A 17,075-nucleotide genomic window follows, 5' to 3' on the forward strand; every position below is an offset into this window, starting at 1 on the left:
GAACAGAATTTCCACTTCTAAGAAACCTGGTTGGTTTGTTCTGCCAGTAACTAGGGAAATCCTCAGGGATGGAGAGTGACGGGCAGCCAATGAGAAAGTGAGAAGGTAGACTGAGTAACAGAGCCACCGTGCTGAAGGCAGGGCAGGCCCCAACCAGACGGCCACTACAGCCTCTTCAACCTCTCTGGGAGCCAATGGGGGCTGACGTGAGACTCGTGGCCCCGGATGGAAGACAACCTTCATGGTTTATAAGATGAAAACTACAATAACCTAAAGAAATCGCCTTTATAAAGATGAGTTATATGACGCCTGGTTTGCCAATGTCATCGCACGAGAGAACTTGACAGTTTCAGGAGGTGGGGGTGGGGGAGATAAGACATTCCATACAGGAAGTCATATATCAAATTCTAAAATCTTTGGTTCTTGAAGGACAGTCATCATTTGGGGTAACGAGTTGTTCCTCCTTGATACACTCTTAATGAACATTTGAAAGAGAATGTTCTGGATGCAGAGAGACATCACTGCGTTAGAGAGAAAAATCATGTTAGAACACGCTGCTATCACTTTCAGGAAGTGAATGAAAAACAAAACAAAACAAAAACCTCATGGCTAATTAAAAGATTACACTTCCGGGGAAACCAGTCTGTGTGTTCCTGTGCTAGGGTGAGGCTGCTGTCAGGGGATCATTAGTCCTGTGACTCCTGAGTTGACACTGAGAAAACAAACAGCTTCTAGCCAGGCACTGGAGTAGACGTAAAAACTCCTTATGAGAAAACGGTATTTTAAGAGGAATCCCAAGAAGGGCAGTCAGGATCGTACAGCTTTCCTTGGGTTCTGTGGGAAAAACCTGATTGTCAGGAGGCGGAGTGGTCTGAGAAGCCTTCACTGGTGGGATGGCGTTAGGATAGGTGAGTGGCCTCAGGCTGAGCTGCAGAGAAAGCCAGGCAGAGGGAAGGGCGTGATGAAGATTCCTGCTCAACAGGAAGGCAGTCCAGACGGAAGTCAGGATGGGCTAAGGTAGGGACAGGGATAGCCGGGCACTGGAGGCTGAGGGAGTAAGTGGGGTTTCTGGGGGGTAGGGCAGTACTGAGATGTCATGAGACAGAGGCATGGGTGAGCGATGGAGGTAAGGGGAGTATGAGGTCTCAGAGCTGGTGCCACTTTGTGGGGAGGGGAGGGGAAGGGCAAACAGGCACAGCTGCCTTTGCCACTGTGGGGAAAGCCACATAGCGAAGAGAACTGTGCTGAATTCAGAGAAGGAGACTGGCAGGGCTGGGGAGAGGCCAAGGCGAATGAGCAGCTAGGTACATTTTAGACATCATGTGTCAACCACAGGCAAGAAGGATGAGCTAGAGTGGTGCTCCCCGGGCAGGCACGGCTATACCTTCATAGCCTGAGTGTACCCTCTCTGCTAGCAGCAGGCAGCAGAGCTGGCTCGCGGCGCCCTTCTGCTCTTGCACCTTGACCAGGTAGGGTGTCATGCGGAAGGGCTGGTAGCGAATCTCATTCTCGTGGTGTTTCCCAACACTGTAGAGAGAGGAGTGTGGAGAGAGCGTGGGTCAAGGTTCTGAGGCATGATGAAGAGAAGCCTTGGCCTGGAGCGAGCCCTAGCTGTCTGTGAGGGCTAAGTGACTCCCCCACTTCTTGTACCAGATGCCAAGGATGCTCAGCCAGACTGGCACAGCAAAACCTCTAGTGGGAACCTAGGCCATGCGGGAGGCAGCACACATCTGTGCCCACTGGAGATGCTGGCCAGTGTTCACCCTTAGGTGCTCTCCATTAAACCCGCGTTGAAGGGTCAATGGTCAGAGTCCACACAGTGGGCAGAATGAGGCCTTCCTGCCTTTCTCTTGAGCACTTTGCAGTTAGACTGAGGGAAAACAATTGGGAATGGGAAGTTGCTTCCTCAGAGAGATTCTGGACCCTGCTCTCAATGGAGTCACTGCTGATACTTCCTGGATGTCCTGGTCACCAAGAGCCTGCAAGGTATACTATGACTCTAACCCAAGAAATGCAGGCTACAAGCACTGCCTGGGCCATGGCCCTAGGGAATGTCTTCTTAAGCAACAGAGGGCAGTTGCGGGGGGGGGGGGGTCTCTGCCTTTTTTGAGGAAGAGCAGGTTGACTTAGTCCCTCCCTTTATACAATAGCATGCAACTCATCCCAGGGGGTTTCACACAGGCTCTGCAGAAGCTATGTCTGGTCTCAGAGTCAGGGATGGGGGGAGGTGGGACAAGCAATATACCCCCCAATTCTCCCAGAAGTACAGGTGGCTGTTTTCTGAGTTTGAAAGTGAGTAAGGCAGTGGACTTACCTGACACGGCAGAAAAAAGATTTCTCCTCCATGCACTCCTGAGTGAAAGAATCTGCAAGAAAAACCCAGAGTCAGTCATTCCCGTGTCAATAAGCACAAAGTCAAACCTCACAGGTGTACACTGTGAGGTGGCCCAAGTACAAAGTAAGTTCTTCATAGAGCTTTTATATTGGATACAATTCCAAAGGGTGCCGTAGACCAAATCACTCTGCCCTACCAGTTTACAGCCTTGTCTTTAGGAAGGTCTTTTTTTCCTTTTTGAGACAGAGTTTTGCTATGTAGCCCTGGCTGGCCTAGAACTTGCAACTATCCTTTAGCCTCTGCCTCTAGAGTGCTGGGATTACTGGTGAGAACTAGCAAACACATTTCATAGCAAACACGTTTAAACAAAAGTTTAAAACTTCTGAACGGTGCACAGGGGCGCTACCAACACGCCGACAGTCATCTCCGGAAGACATGGGATCTATGGACTTGCTGATAGACCCCCGGGCATTCTCACTGCCACTGCGGAAATTCCTGCTTCTAACAGAAGTGTCTCGAGGCATTTGAAAAGAGCAACACCTTCTAAAATACCAACGTACTTTAAGATTTACAGTGTCTTGGGAAACGTGAGCTGGCTGGACCTCACGTCAGGGAAGGGGAGCAGGCATCGCTCTAACAGCTTGAAGGTCAGAAACTCCTTCGACTTTGTCTTGGATAGAGTATTCCTCCCATCCGAAAGAAATGAAGGAACACAAGGAAATTACTAGTTACAGAAAACCACACAGAATTACCAGCCCGCTGAAGGCCTCTCTGAGGCCACCAGGTTCTCCTTCCTGTTCAGAACGTACTTTGGCCTCTTTCTGGAGAGGCAGCCCAGGCTGCTCAGCTGTCAATCCACACGCCCAGCCCTTTCCACGCCTCCATCCTAAGCCACGCTCCTTTCACTCACACTGCAAACGTCTTTAACAGCCTCAGGGTTAGGGAGAAAGTATCCCCTTCAGAGGATACCCTCAACAACATGGTGTATCTGCCCCAGGCTGCCCACTGAAGGGCTATGGTTGTTGAGTTAGTGAAGGACACAAAGGCAGTGTCCATCTCAGATTCTACAGAATAGGAATGGGGTTCGGGGGGATTGTCATTGGGAGAGGTCCTGGAGCTGGCCAGAGTCACTGATTCCAGGTAGTGGCGGCAAGGGATGGGAAGCCATTGTGTAAGCCACAGACGGGATGGCAGAGAGTTCCCAGTGGCAAGCCCAGAGGAATCCTGGGGCTGTCCTTGTTCCTCTGCTCTGCACATCCAAAGCCCATGATGGGCTGTGACCATCAGCCATGGGTGGGCAGACACTAAGGAACTCTTACTGGCTACCCTTGTCAGTAGCTCCTCCTCATCCCTCTACCGGTGGCAGGGCTGTGACCCTGGATGCCCTGAGGCCCTTCAGAGTCAGAGTCTTCAGAGGAAGCTGGCAAAATACAACAAAGAACTGCAGAGTTCAACCACAGGAGGCCTGTAGCTAGAAGGGCAGGAGAGAGGGGCTGCCAGTGTGGAGGTATGGAATGGTCACGGTAATCCAGTCCCAAGAGAACAAAAGCATACTGGCCAATCCTTCTGTGTGACTTGGTCACCAGCCAATCCTTCCGTGTGACTTGGTCACCTCCTTAAAGAACAGTCATCACACATTCCACAAGTAACCAAAGTTTAGCCTGAGTTTGAGAGGAGAGAAGCTCACAGGTGGCCCTTCTGGCTTGCCATAGCTCACGCTCTCCTCCTAACAAAACTATAATCAAGTCTATCCCATAGTTCACAGTGCCAACCGGAAAATCCAAAGTCCAGCTGTGAGCTCAAACCAACCATCTGCTCCAAGGCCACAGGACGAGGGATATGCTGCTCCAGAGGAAGACTGGCCAGAAGGAAGGGACAACGGGCCTCACAAAAGGCTGAAACTAGGGCCCAGTGGCCTTGTCCTAAAGCCGGGGGATCATCCTGTTACCCCAGCACCGGCTACACACTTGGTGCACGTGGGTAAGACAGGAAACCTAAAGAAAGCAGCGAGTAGCTCCGCCCCACGGCTTGCTGGGCTGAGCTCAGCTTTGGCTGTTAGGATTGCCTGTGGTTTTCCTGGGATGTATGGCTTGCCTTTGGTGGCTCGGCAGTTCTAGCTTCCCAGGATGGCAGCCCCTGACAGCACTGGCTGGCACAGTCCTGGTGCTATTCTCTGGGGCAGCTCTGTTCCCGTGGCACAAGAAGCTATGCCTCACCTTCCTGCCTGCAGAATCAGCCCCACAGGGACACCAGCAAGGCTGATCTTACACCTGGTGGAGAATGTAGGGGTTGTGCCTGTAGCACTGAGGCCACAGCTGGTGAGAGCTACGCACGGATGCGGGGATCAGAGGCACCCTTGAAGATCTCTGATGTGCCTTCAGGTCTTCCCCCTGTGATGAGGAGGTCTTCATTGCTATTTATCTCCTACCATGGAATCCTTTAGCAATCTGGCTGGCTGCATCCCTGCATTCCGCTCTGTATGTGGCCAGACCGTAATTCTCCCTCAACATAGCTATTCCCTCCCACACTTCATCAGCATGCTGGTCACAACCATTTATGCAGATGAGAAAAGCCTCCAGCTTCCCCCAGCCCCAGTCCTCCTGTCTTCCTCTGCCCCCACACCAGAACTGAACCTCAACACTCGAGCCTTTCCTGGTTTTTATTTTGAAACAGTTCAGCTGCTCCCCACTTCCTAGTTCCAGATCTGGTCTCTGACTTTTCAGGGTTCAGTGCAGTGGCACGCCGTTCTCAGCAGCAGAACTGTTTCAGTCCATTTTCTGTTGCTGTAAGAAGCTGCCACAGGCTGACTTTGGAGGAAGATGGGGTAATTTAGCTCATGGTTGTGGAGGCTGGGATGTCCAAGAGCACAGTGCAAGGATCTGCCATGCTGCTGGAGAGGGCCATGTGCTGCTTCCAATCATGGCAGGAAACAGTGAGGACATATGCAGAAGGGGCAGCCTTGCCTTATAGTGACCCATACATTCCCTCAGTGCTAGCCGAGTCCTGACAAGGAAGTCTGTTCCAGGAAAAAGGCATTAGTCTCTCCTCATGACTGCATTACCTCAAGGTCCCACCTCAGGACTGGGGCATCAGCAAATTCCAGCATGAGTTTGAGAGGACAAACCATACTCAGACTACAGCCAACTGACTGGGGGTTGGGGGAGACTGGGGGGACTCAAGGCACAAGGAGAATGCCAACTGGCTGTACAAAGAGAAGACATAGAGTGGTCCAACCGCCAGATAGGGAGAGCTGGGCAAGGGTGAGAAGCCCGGACACAGTGGATCACAGAGCCAGCGTACATGCTCACTAGTGAGTGGAGAAAGCGCTGTGCAAGCCCGGAGAGCTTTATAACCTATACTTAGGATCCTGCCTCCAGCTAAGATGAAGTTCCCTGGAAAGTGACCCTGACAAATGCCACACCTCAACATCATGGCAGCTAACGCATGAGGAGATTAGCTGCTGTCTGCAGGCAGCTGTCGTACCATGGATCATCCCCCTGCCTCACAGGAGGCACCCAACTCCCTGCACTGCAGTTATGTCAAGATTCCTGCTCTGGATAACTCTGTTTCTAAAATGCCTAATATTAAAGACACTCTGAAATTTACAAAGAGACTATTTATTCTAGAGACAACTGTTTGCCTCTTGCCCTAGACAGATCAGTGGCTGGCAACCCGTCATGGAGGCTCTGTGGGTCGTTCTGACACAACTGAGGGGGAAAGCCAGCTCCCAACCTCTGCCCTTGTCACCAGCCTCCTCCACACTCCGACCCAGATGGGACAAGACGCTGCAGCCAGGGCCTCACCTAAGCCACTGCTCACACTCCAGGGCGGAAGCTTGTAAGGGGTGGTGTAGCTGTGGAACACACTGACGTCATGGGGAGCCAGGAACTCCACAAACTTGGCGTCACTGAAGGCATCCTTCTTACAGTGAAAGAGGGGGGCAACTTGGTTGGAGATGTACAGGATCTTCCCAGAAACCAGGGACACAGCCACAGCAAACATGTCCTGGAAGTGGAGAGCATGATCAGGTGATTACAGTCACTATGGACTACAGTATAGTCACCAAGGCTAGTAGGAGCACCCCACCATGAGGGCCAGGGTGCGTCTGGACCTCCCCAGTCCTGGCCAACCTGACTTTCCTGTTCCAATGCAGAAGTCCAATGCAACGCTATCAGGCCAGCCTAATGCGCCTGTGCTCCCCTAGCCTGGCCAAGTGACCTTTGCCAGCTGGTCTCTTTCAGGTTCTTGGGGTGGCCTGTCCCTCTGAGCATAGGCCAGCCTCCTTAGAGGGAGTTGGTAGGCAGAAAGAGGTAGGGAAGCTCAAGGAGCTAGGCTGACACAAGTTTAGCACTGCTCTAGTACATGCAGAATCCTCACAGGTTACTGTCTGTTCTAATTGGGAATCCGGGAGTAGGGTCTCTCCTCTCTCAGACTTTACCTGACATTTAGAAATATGGGCTTTGGACCCAGACTTCGTTACCATGAAGCCTGGACAAACAGGCGGTTACTAAATCTGTCTCTTCATCCTGAGGCTACAAAAAGCAGGAGCACCGAGTTCTATCACAGCTAAATTTCTAGATTTCTCTGGTACTGGGAGCTAGCTATGAGTCAGTCAGCTAGAGATGAAGACTTTACTTGAGAATCGCCAACTTGGTGATTTTATCCAGAGATCCACCTCCTGACAGTGGACCAGTGCCTTACCCCAGGGAGAACTCGTGCCCTGTCAAAACACTTACCGCATTCTTCACAATATACTCGGAGGTAATGCCCTCAACCTGCTCCATGGTGTAGGAAGGCACATCCACGCTGCAGGGCTGGCTCTCACTGGACATTAGCAGCTGGTAGTACTCCTCATTAGCTATAAAAGAAATGACACCCATGTTCAGCAGATGAGACCCGCAGGACAGCACACTGTCACTGGCCCCTGCAGGGGGGGGTCCATTTTTCTCAAATGAACGACTGGGATGAGCTAGATTGAGGGGGAGGATGCACAGACATGACTGGCCAGCACTCAAGAGCAGACTGGAGACCTTCTCTGACACACTGGGCCTTTGTTAGGAATTTAAAAACTCATAACATAATCACAATGGTCATACTTAGGATCCCTGCCACCTGTGCCCTGGGTGGTCCCTTTAGAAACTTCCACACAGGCAGGATCAACTGCTTGAAAGAGGAGCAGGTACCAGAAGCCACATTGGAAAGAGGGTGCTGTGAACAGCGTCTACAAATAATATGGCCACTGATCTGACTTCACTTCGTATCTGGTGGGATTCTGGGGGGCCCAGCCAGAATGGCTACTCTCACTGCACACGGAGTCAGTACGTCCGCTCCTGCCTCTAAAGCTCCACATGCCCTTAGGTAGACGGAACCTAGGGTGGCTGTGTCCTGCAGTTTGACCTTGGGATCCAGCCAAGCATGTGTCCCTGCAGTGTCGTAATGAGGTCTTTGGACTCATGGCTGGGTCTTATCTGATGTTGCTCTCTCCACCTTCACAGACTGGTAAGTTTCTGAGCATGCTCTCTGCTGGAAGGCTTAGGAACATTCTTGATTTGGCAGAACTCCCAAGTTCCGAAGTCACGGAGCACGCAAACCAGCAGTCCCTGGAGAGTGAGCTGCCTCTAGGTCAGACTGATTCATGTGGCTGCTCTTTCCAGAGAGCAGCAACTTCCTTAGGCACAGGCCCCAGAGCCAGGGCCCTAAAGCAACAGGTTCCCAAACAAGAAAACCCTAAGCAGCCCTGGCTAGCAGACAGCACTGTTTAGACCACACCAATCTTCCAAAATGGACAGCAGTTTAGAAAGGAGCCCGCCGAGGTTTCAGGCTGAAGACAGCGCTCAAACATGCACAGAGGCCAGGACTCAGCAGAATAACGCTTCTACATGAGGCTCCAAGGACCCAAGTTCAATACCAGCAACATGCCTACGACTGACACAAGCTGTCCAGATACTCAGCAGCAGGAGACTGTCTGAAGTGCAAGCTCATACCTAGGCTACAGGCCACAAGCCTGGCTTATGTGCTTGGGAGTTTCATGGCAGCCAACAATGCTGACGGCAAAGCCCACACTGCCTACATCGCAGCCTTTTGGCTTTGTCTATTTTGACATGTATTTGTAACATGTAGTACTCAGTCCTCGGCACATATATGTGACTGTGATCAAAGGCACAGTCATACAGTGGAGTGGTGTTCACATGAGGGCCACGCATGGGTGATGTGGTGGAGGGGGTTGTGCTTTCCATGTCACCTGCCCATGGCAACTGTCTTTCCTGCCCCAGAGGGAGGTATGTCTGCCTCTATCTGTTCATTGCAAGTCCAAGCACATAGCTAGGGGCATCCTCCACCATCAGTGGCTGTAAAGAAAAGGGACTAAACACTTAGCACTCTGAGCCAGGGCTATATGAAGGTGCTTTCTCCACAGCAGAGCAACTGCAGGGCTCACATCTCTCTGCCCAGCGACTGACTAAACACGCCTTTCTGCCATTGCCTGTGGCCACACGATCCTGGAATGATCTATCCGGGCGACTCAGGCTGAACCTTGGGGAGGATGACCTGTTTTCTGCTTGGGCAGTGCTCCCTTCTTCTCTGGGAGTCAAGGGCAACCACAACTTCGGGAGGCTGATCTGTGCAGATCCTGGGCCGGAGCAGTGAAGGAGGACTGAGTCTGCTGGGGGCAGCTAGAGACCCACTGCCTCCCTCAACAGGAAGCTCTTTTCCGTGTTCTCATTTCATAGCTCCCGTCTTCTATCTCATGGGCCAGTTAAAATGCTCTGCCACAATGTGTCTTCTAAAAGTCCAAGCACACAATCAGCAGCAGGACTCTTGACGGACAGAGTTGCCCCTGATTGTTCATGCATGGTAGGGAGGGCTGTGACAGAACTTGAGTGACGGGTGGTGTTGCTGTGCCTTCCTTCTCCCCATCCCCTGGTTTTCTGCCTATTTTTGGTTTTGTCTCTAAAAGTCCCAGTTCAATGGTTCCCAGTCCACAGTTCAATGAACTGTGGTTCTCAACCAACTTGAGCCTCATCAGATCTTCTGCCATTTCAGTGATGAGTCTGAGAAAGCTGTTATTTGGACTATAGTTTGGGACATTTAAGATGTGTATCTGGGGCTGGCAAGACGGCTCAGAGGGTAAGGGCTCTCTCTTGTGCAAGCCTGGAGACCCGAGTTCAATCTCTGGAACCTTCATAAAGGTGGAAGAAGATAATCCTGACCCCACAGGTTGTCCTCTGACTGTCACACACACACATGCATCACTCACACACACACATGCACACACGCACGCATGCACACACGCACACACACGCATCACTCATACACACACACACACGCATCACTCACACACACGAATACTTACACACACACACATCACACACGCATGCACACACGCACACGCATGCACAGGAGTGCACAAAACAAGCAAAAACAAACAAACCAAAACTTTGTTTCTTGGGTTTGAGCAGATGTGCAAAGTACACATACCCTTCACCTGCTTCACGCTCCGCAGGGCGTACTTCAGGGTTGCCAGCGTGCTGGCCTTCCCCTTGGCCTTCTTGTCTGCAGGGAGGTGGACCTTCAGCTCCCTCAGGGTCCTTATCAGCTCTTTATGTGCGTCAGCTTTGGCAGACTGCTCACTACTGTGGAATTAAAAGGGGAGGGGGCGGGAATCAAATGTGAGCCTTCTGAAAAGAGTGGTGGGGACAGAGACACCCAGCACCCCTGGCCTCCCTCACTGTGGTTACTAATGAGGTCTCAAGACATGGAAGCCGATGCCTCCTTCCAGGAGACCACAGACTGATAAGAAACCCTGTTCTCACCCCAGAGAGAAGCCATCCAACTACATCCTTACCCTGGGGTCAGCTGGGCTATATTTAGGAGGGCTGTTGGTCAAGCCGTGGTACAGTGGTCAGGCTTTACCACAGGGCTGCTCTTTCCCTAGCCCAGGCAGAGGGACAAGGACTGTATGAAGGACAGAGAAACAGCCCCTGGAGTCATGAGCATGGGTCAGGAGAACAGGCAAGAGCAAAGGACACTCTCTTAGAAGGAATTCCAGGAGAGAATAGTGAGCAGAGGAAGACAGGCCTGAAAGCAAGGAGTCGCTGATGTAAATGGCTTGTGTCAAGGAGAAGGTATCCAAAGAATGGTGGGTCAGGTCCCTGAGACTTCAATGGCCAAGTGCCCTCATGCCTGGGAGAGCGGACTTTGCCCCCAAAAGTGATAAGCAAATGTCCGTGGAGGCACAGATAATTTGTTGCAAAAGGGTGAGAAGGGTCCTGCTGAATTCACAGGGCTGAGGCAAGATGGGCTGGAATGGAGCTGAGGGGAAACCAGGTTCCCCAAAAACAACTAGGGCTCAGAGAAGTATAGCACTGGTCTCGGTGTGAAAGGCAGACACCACCAGTCATACTAACCAGCTACTCAGACCAACAGATTTATCAGAGCTGGGGCGGGGGTGGGGGGGGGGGGGAGGTCATTGACTTCCAAACCTGGCCTGAGAGGAAGTCTTGCAACTTGTTGAAAGAGCCTGAGGTAGGAGCCTCACCTGCAGCCGCTTGTGGAGGGGTTATGCTCCGCCTCTGTCATCATGAGTCTGAAGGTATCGTCAGGGCTGCAAGAGCACATAGATGAGATCTCCACATGCCTTGTCCCTCAACCAATTGGTAAAACTGCCTAGGGACATCCCACCAGAGATTTTTAAGAAAATACTACAGTACGCTGGATGGTGGCTTTGGGATAAAGGATTGCCTGAGACCCACAGTATCACCTCCACGGCTCCCCTCAAAATAAAACCAGAGCTGGAGAATCAGCTCAGTGGTAAAGAGCATTTTCAGGACCCACGTTCGATTCCCAGCACATGGCTGCTTACACCCATCTGCAACTCTAGCCCCAGGGGATCCAATGCTCTCTTCTGTCCTCTATGTCACCAAGCATGCAAGGGGTACACATATGCACTAAAATTAAAAATTTAAAAAGGGAAAAATGTTAAAACTGAAGCATAAGCTCTTCAGCTATTAGGAGACTTGAACACTGAGAGACGGAAATGCATCAGGGCTGTATGTGTGAGCAGACTCCTCCAAGATCTTACTGGAATGTCTGTTAATTAGCATCAGACCCAGAAATGCAAAGATGATGTAGTATTGCTATTTGGAAGGGCAGAGTCCAGTAAATATCATCTATAGGATTAAGAAGTCCTGCCACCCTGCAAGTCCTAGTATTTGCTGCATGTAGATGGGCAACAAACTGGAGGAAGCCACCGCTGGCCTGTGTGTGAGGACCTGGTCCGAGGCTGGACCTACCCAGGGTCCGAGGCTGGACCTACCTGGGGTGAGTGTTGGACGATTCCACTAACATCCGCAGCTCCTTCCCACTGTCGTCACAGTCACTGCCCTGAGAGTCCCGCCCCGTGGAGCAGTTTTCATTTCCGCTGGAGCCGCTGCTCATGTCCACATCTTCCTGGAGCACAGCCTGGGTGGGTTGAGGCTCCCCTGGCTGCTGGGTGGGGCTGGTGGGACTTGGGGAAAAGTCCACATATCCATTCATGTCGGGCTCTGGAATGAGGCTGGTGGAGGGGAAGAAGGTGGGCAAACGTTAAAAGCATCGGTGAGACTGGGGTTATAGATCCCTAATAAGGCCTCGCCTAGTAGGTGTGAGGCCCTCGGTTTGATTCCAAGTATTAGTGGCACAGCTGTCACTTACTGCTATGCTTATGTGTCCCTGATTGCTGAGTTCCTACTGGCTCTGGATCAGGAAGGCCGCTCGCCTAGGAGCCCCAGCTGGGCTATAGAGGTGCTGACAGTCCTGTCAGTAGACAGACAAGGGCACTGACAGCCACCCAGGTAGGGGGAAAATATAGTCAGCAGTGTGGTCCAGAAGCAACTCCATCACAACAGGGCACATGCCACAGACGGTGGAGGAAGCAGGGCCTCCTGGAGAGGTAATGCTGTTGGGTGAGGGGTGAAGAGCTCTCGGTGTGTAGCTGGTCCCACAGTATGCCATGGAATGCTCCAGGGCTCGGGGCTCCAGCACTGCAGGTGTCCTGGCGTTGGCATAAGGTGGTGTGAGGGGAAGGAGAGCCAGGCCTACACTCAGCAGTCAGAGGTCACTGAACTGCCTAAGTAGCACAGCCATGACTTGGTTCCCGTTTGGCAGGATCTCATGGCCATGTGAAATAGAAACGTCAACTTGTGTGCTCAGGGACAGGAGGACAGAAGGGGCTAAAATCCCACCACTATGAAGGCTTCCACAGAAATCTGAACCCCATGAAGGGTCCCAGACAGTGATTGGGAAGGGTGTGTTTATCACCACCAGACAAGAGGCCACAGCTCAAGGATAAGAGACTGTTAGATGTCTCTGGGAGAAAGAGGGAGAGCCAGGGATAATATTTCTAGCAGGAAGGAAGCAGATGTCACTTAAGCAGGGTCAGGTCGCATTAAGTTTATGCAAACAGCTAAAAGCAGTTAAGGACTCCATGCTGGGCCTAGGCAGTTACCACCACAAGTTGGTAGGGAAGAAGACAGAGCTAAGGAAACCCAGATCACCACAGGCTGAGGAAGAAATGCCTGTCTCCTGACCTCTCTCTCTCTGCCAAGCACACGAGGAAGTCAGAGGACAGGGGACTTGCTGGCTCTTGCTAGGAGGCCAAGTGGCAACAGTACATTCTCTGAGAGGGTCTTAGAGGACACAATACTCCAACAGGCTTCCTTGTAGTCAGGAAAACACCAGTTGTTAATGGAAGGCCGAAGTTGTTAATGAAAGCCCAGGTCGGGGTTGGGGATTTAGCTCAGTGGTAGAGCATTTGCCTAGCAAGCACAAGGCCCTGGGTTTGGTCCCCAGCTCCGAAGAAAAGAAAAGGAAAAAAAAATGACAGCCCAGGTCACACTACAATCACTATGTGCACTCGCTGCATGTAGGATTCCATGCTGTAGATGAGTTGATGGGGTAGGACGCTCACCCAGGGCTGCATAAGGTCGGGGAACAGCCGGCTCCACATTAGCCTGACCCAGGATGCTCTGGTGGGATCCTGTATCCACGCTAAGCTTAGAGGTTTCTCTGCTGACTTGGCCTGAGTGCAGCATGAGCTCGCCCTTCCCAGAGTAGACAAGGACAGGGATGCTTTCTAGACATCCCCACCCCATTGCTCCCATAATTCATGTGAAATGAGCAAGGATTTCAAACTGCTGGAGAAACAGCAAGGTTTTCCACAGCCCAGGAAAACTCCAAGGGTCCCAACTGTTTGCCACAACAGGGTGCAGCAGTGACAGGAGCGATGGGGTCTCACACCCTGCCCAACTGCCCCAGGCCCCAAGGAAGAGGACTAGCACTACAGATCTCCCCCACTCGTGCCACAGAGGGACAAGTGGAGAGAGGGTATAGAAAGATGCTAGCAGACAAACTGTGGGGCAGAACAGCCTGAGGTCCACACCAAGAAAGTGGCCACATATGCAGGAAACAATGCAGATCACACATCCTTTCAAAACCCCGGTGATGGCATCATAAGGCTCAACACAGTCCTTTACGCAGGACCTCCCCAGGTCTTTTCCACCGTGGAGTTGACTCCAGGGAGATGGGAGCCATGTTGTTTCTGGGAACATGTTCCTCGTCATGAGTGATGAGGCCTTGTTTGTCCACAATTAACAGACAAAAGCCAAAGTGAGGCTTTCGAGAAGGTTCCAGCAAAGTATCGCCATTAGCATGAGGGAAGACCAACCCAGGACAGAGGGGGCAGACGATCCCTACTTCTCCTCATGCACAAAAGTCTACAGGAGACAGTTTTGATGAAACAAGTAAGGAAAACTGAGATAACGCCAAAGGCCAAGACAAAAACACAACAAAACCAAAAAAAAAAAAAAAAAAAAAAAAAAGACACAGTTCAGTCAAGAAGGGAGAAATATCTTTGGTCATGGGGGATTTGTTGTTGCTACTGTTTTTTGGTAAAATAAAGTCTTTCTATGTAGATCAGAATAGACTTGAACTTGTAATCCTCCTGCCTCAGCTTGCCATGTGCTGGGATGACCAAGGAGAAGGGAAAGTGGCCATTTTCATCCAGGGAAAAAAAACTCAGAACACCGAGATAGGCAGATTTGGATCTGTCAATCTGTATATACCCTGGTACCACGTACTACAAACCTAGAAGCCCCAGTTAAAATTATGTTTTATTTAAGAGTAAAGAAAGCGGTATCTATCTCTGACTAGGAAAATCAAACATGTGACCTATGAAGTAGGAAGGGGGGGGGATTGCCAGGCAGGGGCCCCTGGAGGAACTGTTTACACCCAGTTCTGTAAGGAAGACAGACACAGAGAAGGAAGGCACCCCAGAGGGACTTGCAGACAGATGGAGTTTGTCAGCATCCCAAGTCATAGGAATCCTAAATGCACGAATTGCCCCAGCTGAAGTCAGAATAAAATGTGCAAGTTCTGGTTTTTTTTTTTTTAAAAGCAGTTTTGAAGTTGTGCCTAATTCAAGGAAAGAGGAAAGAGAGGGGACTTTAAAATGCCAAGGCACTGGCTTCACAGAGAGGCCTTCCCACAGAGATACAGGAACTGATGGAGAGATGCTCAGGCCATCAGCACAAGGAAAATGCTAAGGAAGAAGTCCTGTCCACTGGTCACGGAACATTAGCAGGATGGCGATGGTAAGATGTAGGATAGCTGGCTTCGGGAGCTTAGGAATGCCACCACAGAGACTCTCTGAAAGAGCATGCAACCTTTCCTCTTTCTAGGAACTGAGACACAGAAATGTCAAACCCCACACACAAGTCAAGAGCGCGACAGAACTCAAGCAGTGTCATAGGCAGGGGGCGGGGCTGGGCGGGGCGTCTCTGTATGGTAATTAGAGTATTACACAGATACCTGTATAATGTGAGCATTCTGCCTAGACGCCAGCCTCAACTTCCAAACTGAGCTACTGCCTCCACCGGGCCCTACCACTGTCAACACAGTAGGACAAGTGACTCTGGTGAATGGATGTCACTTATGCTAGGTCTGTGATCAGAGGACAGACTGTCTAAAGAAGGGACTGAAGGCTCTTCGAGGTCTAGCTGTCCCCAGACATCGCCTCTATTTACCCGCCCCTTGGTCTAGCCTGTGTATACAGTCTTGCTCCAAAGACTGTGCTGCTCTTCCCTCTGGGCTTCAGCACTCTCCTCAGACACCCAGAGAACCTCATCATCCTCTCCCTGTAGGGCTTGTGTCAGGATGGTGTTTCCATTCCCCTATAGAGAGCACACTGTATGACAGCAAGAGTTTTGAGTGTCTCCTGCGGGACTCCCAGGTCAGAGAACATACTATGGAAGAAACATGGCTGGGACTCTGCACTGAAGAACACTGCACACCCGCCAACAGATACAGGGTAGAGGGGGTGGGGGTAGGGGTGGGAGGGAATAACATAGCCTAGGGCTCTGTCCCACAGATGATTGTGTGCTTGCTGGAAGAAGCAGACTAGCACAGCCTAGCACTACCTACCAAACAGTTCTGTGCAGCCATGGGAAGGGCTGGGATAGTAGAGCCTAGGACTCTGCAGCACAGTTCTGTGCACCCACGGGAAGGGCTATAGGGGGGTCTAAAACACTAAAACCACAGGGGCATACCTGCAGACCCTATGTCAGGGATCCCTAGGGTGGCCTTCTAGTAGACTAGAGTGCAGGGGTATCCTGCTCTCCCAGGGCTCACCTTTGAGATCAACAAGGAACCAGGATGCATAGGATATGAAAAATTCCTGGGAGATAGGCGTAAAGGAGTGGGTGAGCCAGGACTTGTGATGGGGGGCTGGAGGGGTGCAGGGGGCCCTCAGTGCACAGCACATTTGACACAGACTTGCCACTTGTGTCCCCTTGGGCTGACTCCAGGTTCAGCATGGCCACCCAGTCCTCCTGAAGCCCGGGATTTGTTCACTCTTGACCCCTAATACTCTGGACTCCATCTATCCCCTCTACACAGGCAGATGAGCAGCCATCTTTTTTGTCTTGGTTATGAAGCTGCCGGGGCAGCAGTGTGAGTCACCCGTTCTGCCATAGTCCACTAGTCCTAGGCTGTGAGGAGTCTCTTAGCCTCTGTGCCATGATTCCTCATCTTATGATGGGGGTAAAACAGTTCCTCCCTCTTATTGGCACTTGGGAAAATTAAATGGTCTGATCTATCTGGAATCCAGAAATGACAAATACCAGCTTTCAATCTCGGGGCTAAATCACGACAGGGAAACGGGCAGGTCACACAGTAACTGGGGTAGGGTCGGGGAGTTCACTGCCGAGCCACTAGTAGTGTCTCTCTGGCTTACAAAGGGCTAAAAATGTACACCCCATTCTACCCAACCCCACCCTGGTGCAACCTGGATATTCTGTGTTGGGACTCCTAGTTTGCGCCTGGCAATTCCAATCCCCGAGCGTCTATGTGAACAGGGTCACTGTTGCCACCAGGTTACCTTGGAGAGGAAGGTAAACTTCTTTCACAGGGATAGCCAGGCAGACATGGCAGAAACAGAAGGCAACAAACTAAGCTAACTCGCCCGAAAACCTCGTTATTCCAGAAAATGCATTGCTCAGCATAAGTGGCGCTAATGGACTGACACCAATTTGCCAAGTTAGCAGAAACAGTTGCTGGTCCAAGCAGACTTTGCCTCCTGCACTTATGATCCAGCACTCAGTCCTGGCTCTGATGGGTGGGCAGAAGCCCCTGGGAAAGAGGGTACGGTAGTCTCAGGGAGGGGTCTGGGAGGGAGAGGGAGAACTTGGCTGAGACCCTCTTGGCCTGA

The 17,075-nt window shown here is 51.4% G+C and overlaps 1 protein-coding gene across 1 annotated transcript in view; it reads right to left on the reverse strand.

Moving 5' to 3' along the window:
- The window catches only part of Per2 (period circadian regulator 2), a 31,906-nt gene extending 20,020 nt beyond the window's left edge, over positions 1 to 11,886 (reverse strand). Inside the window, exons 1-7 of the mRNA XM_032901637.1 lie at positions 11,649 to 11,886; positions 10,872 to 10,937; positions 9,812 to 9,966; positions 7,072 to 7,193; positions 6,139 to 6,340; positions 2,315 to 2,366; positions 1,385 to 1,527 (exon numbers count right to left, since the gene is read on the reverse strand). Coding sequence (XP_032757528.1) covers positions 1,385 to 1,527; positions 2,315 to 2,366; positions 6,139 to 6,340; positions 7,072 to 7,193; positions 9,812 to 9,966; positions 10,872 to 10,937; positions 11,649 to 11,869 — 961 coding nt within the window. The 5' untranslated portion in view covers positions 11,870 to 11,886. The remainder of the gene's footprint in view (positions 1 to 1,384; positions 1,528 to 2,314; positions 2,367 to 6,138; positions 6,341 to 7,071; positions 7,194 to 9,811; positions 9,967 to 10,871; positions 10,938 to 11,648) is intronic.
- Positions 11,887 to 17,075: the final 5,189 nt, after the last annotated feature.

The sequence above is a fragment of the Rattus rattus genome, chromosome 4 (genome assembly GCF_011064425.1).
Source record: "Rattus rattus isolate New Zealand chromosome 4, Rrattus_CSIRO_v1, whole genome shotgun sequence".
Classification (NCBI taxonomy): domain Eukaryota; kingdom Metazoa; phylum Chordata; class Mammalia; order Rodentia; family Muridae; genus Rattus; species Rattus rattus.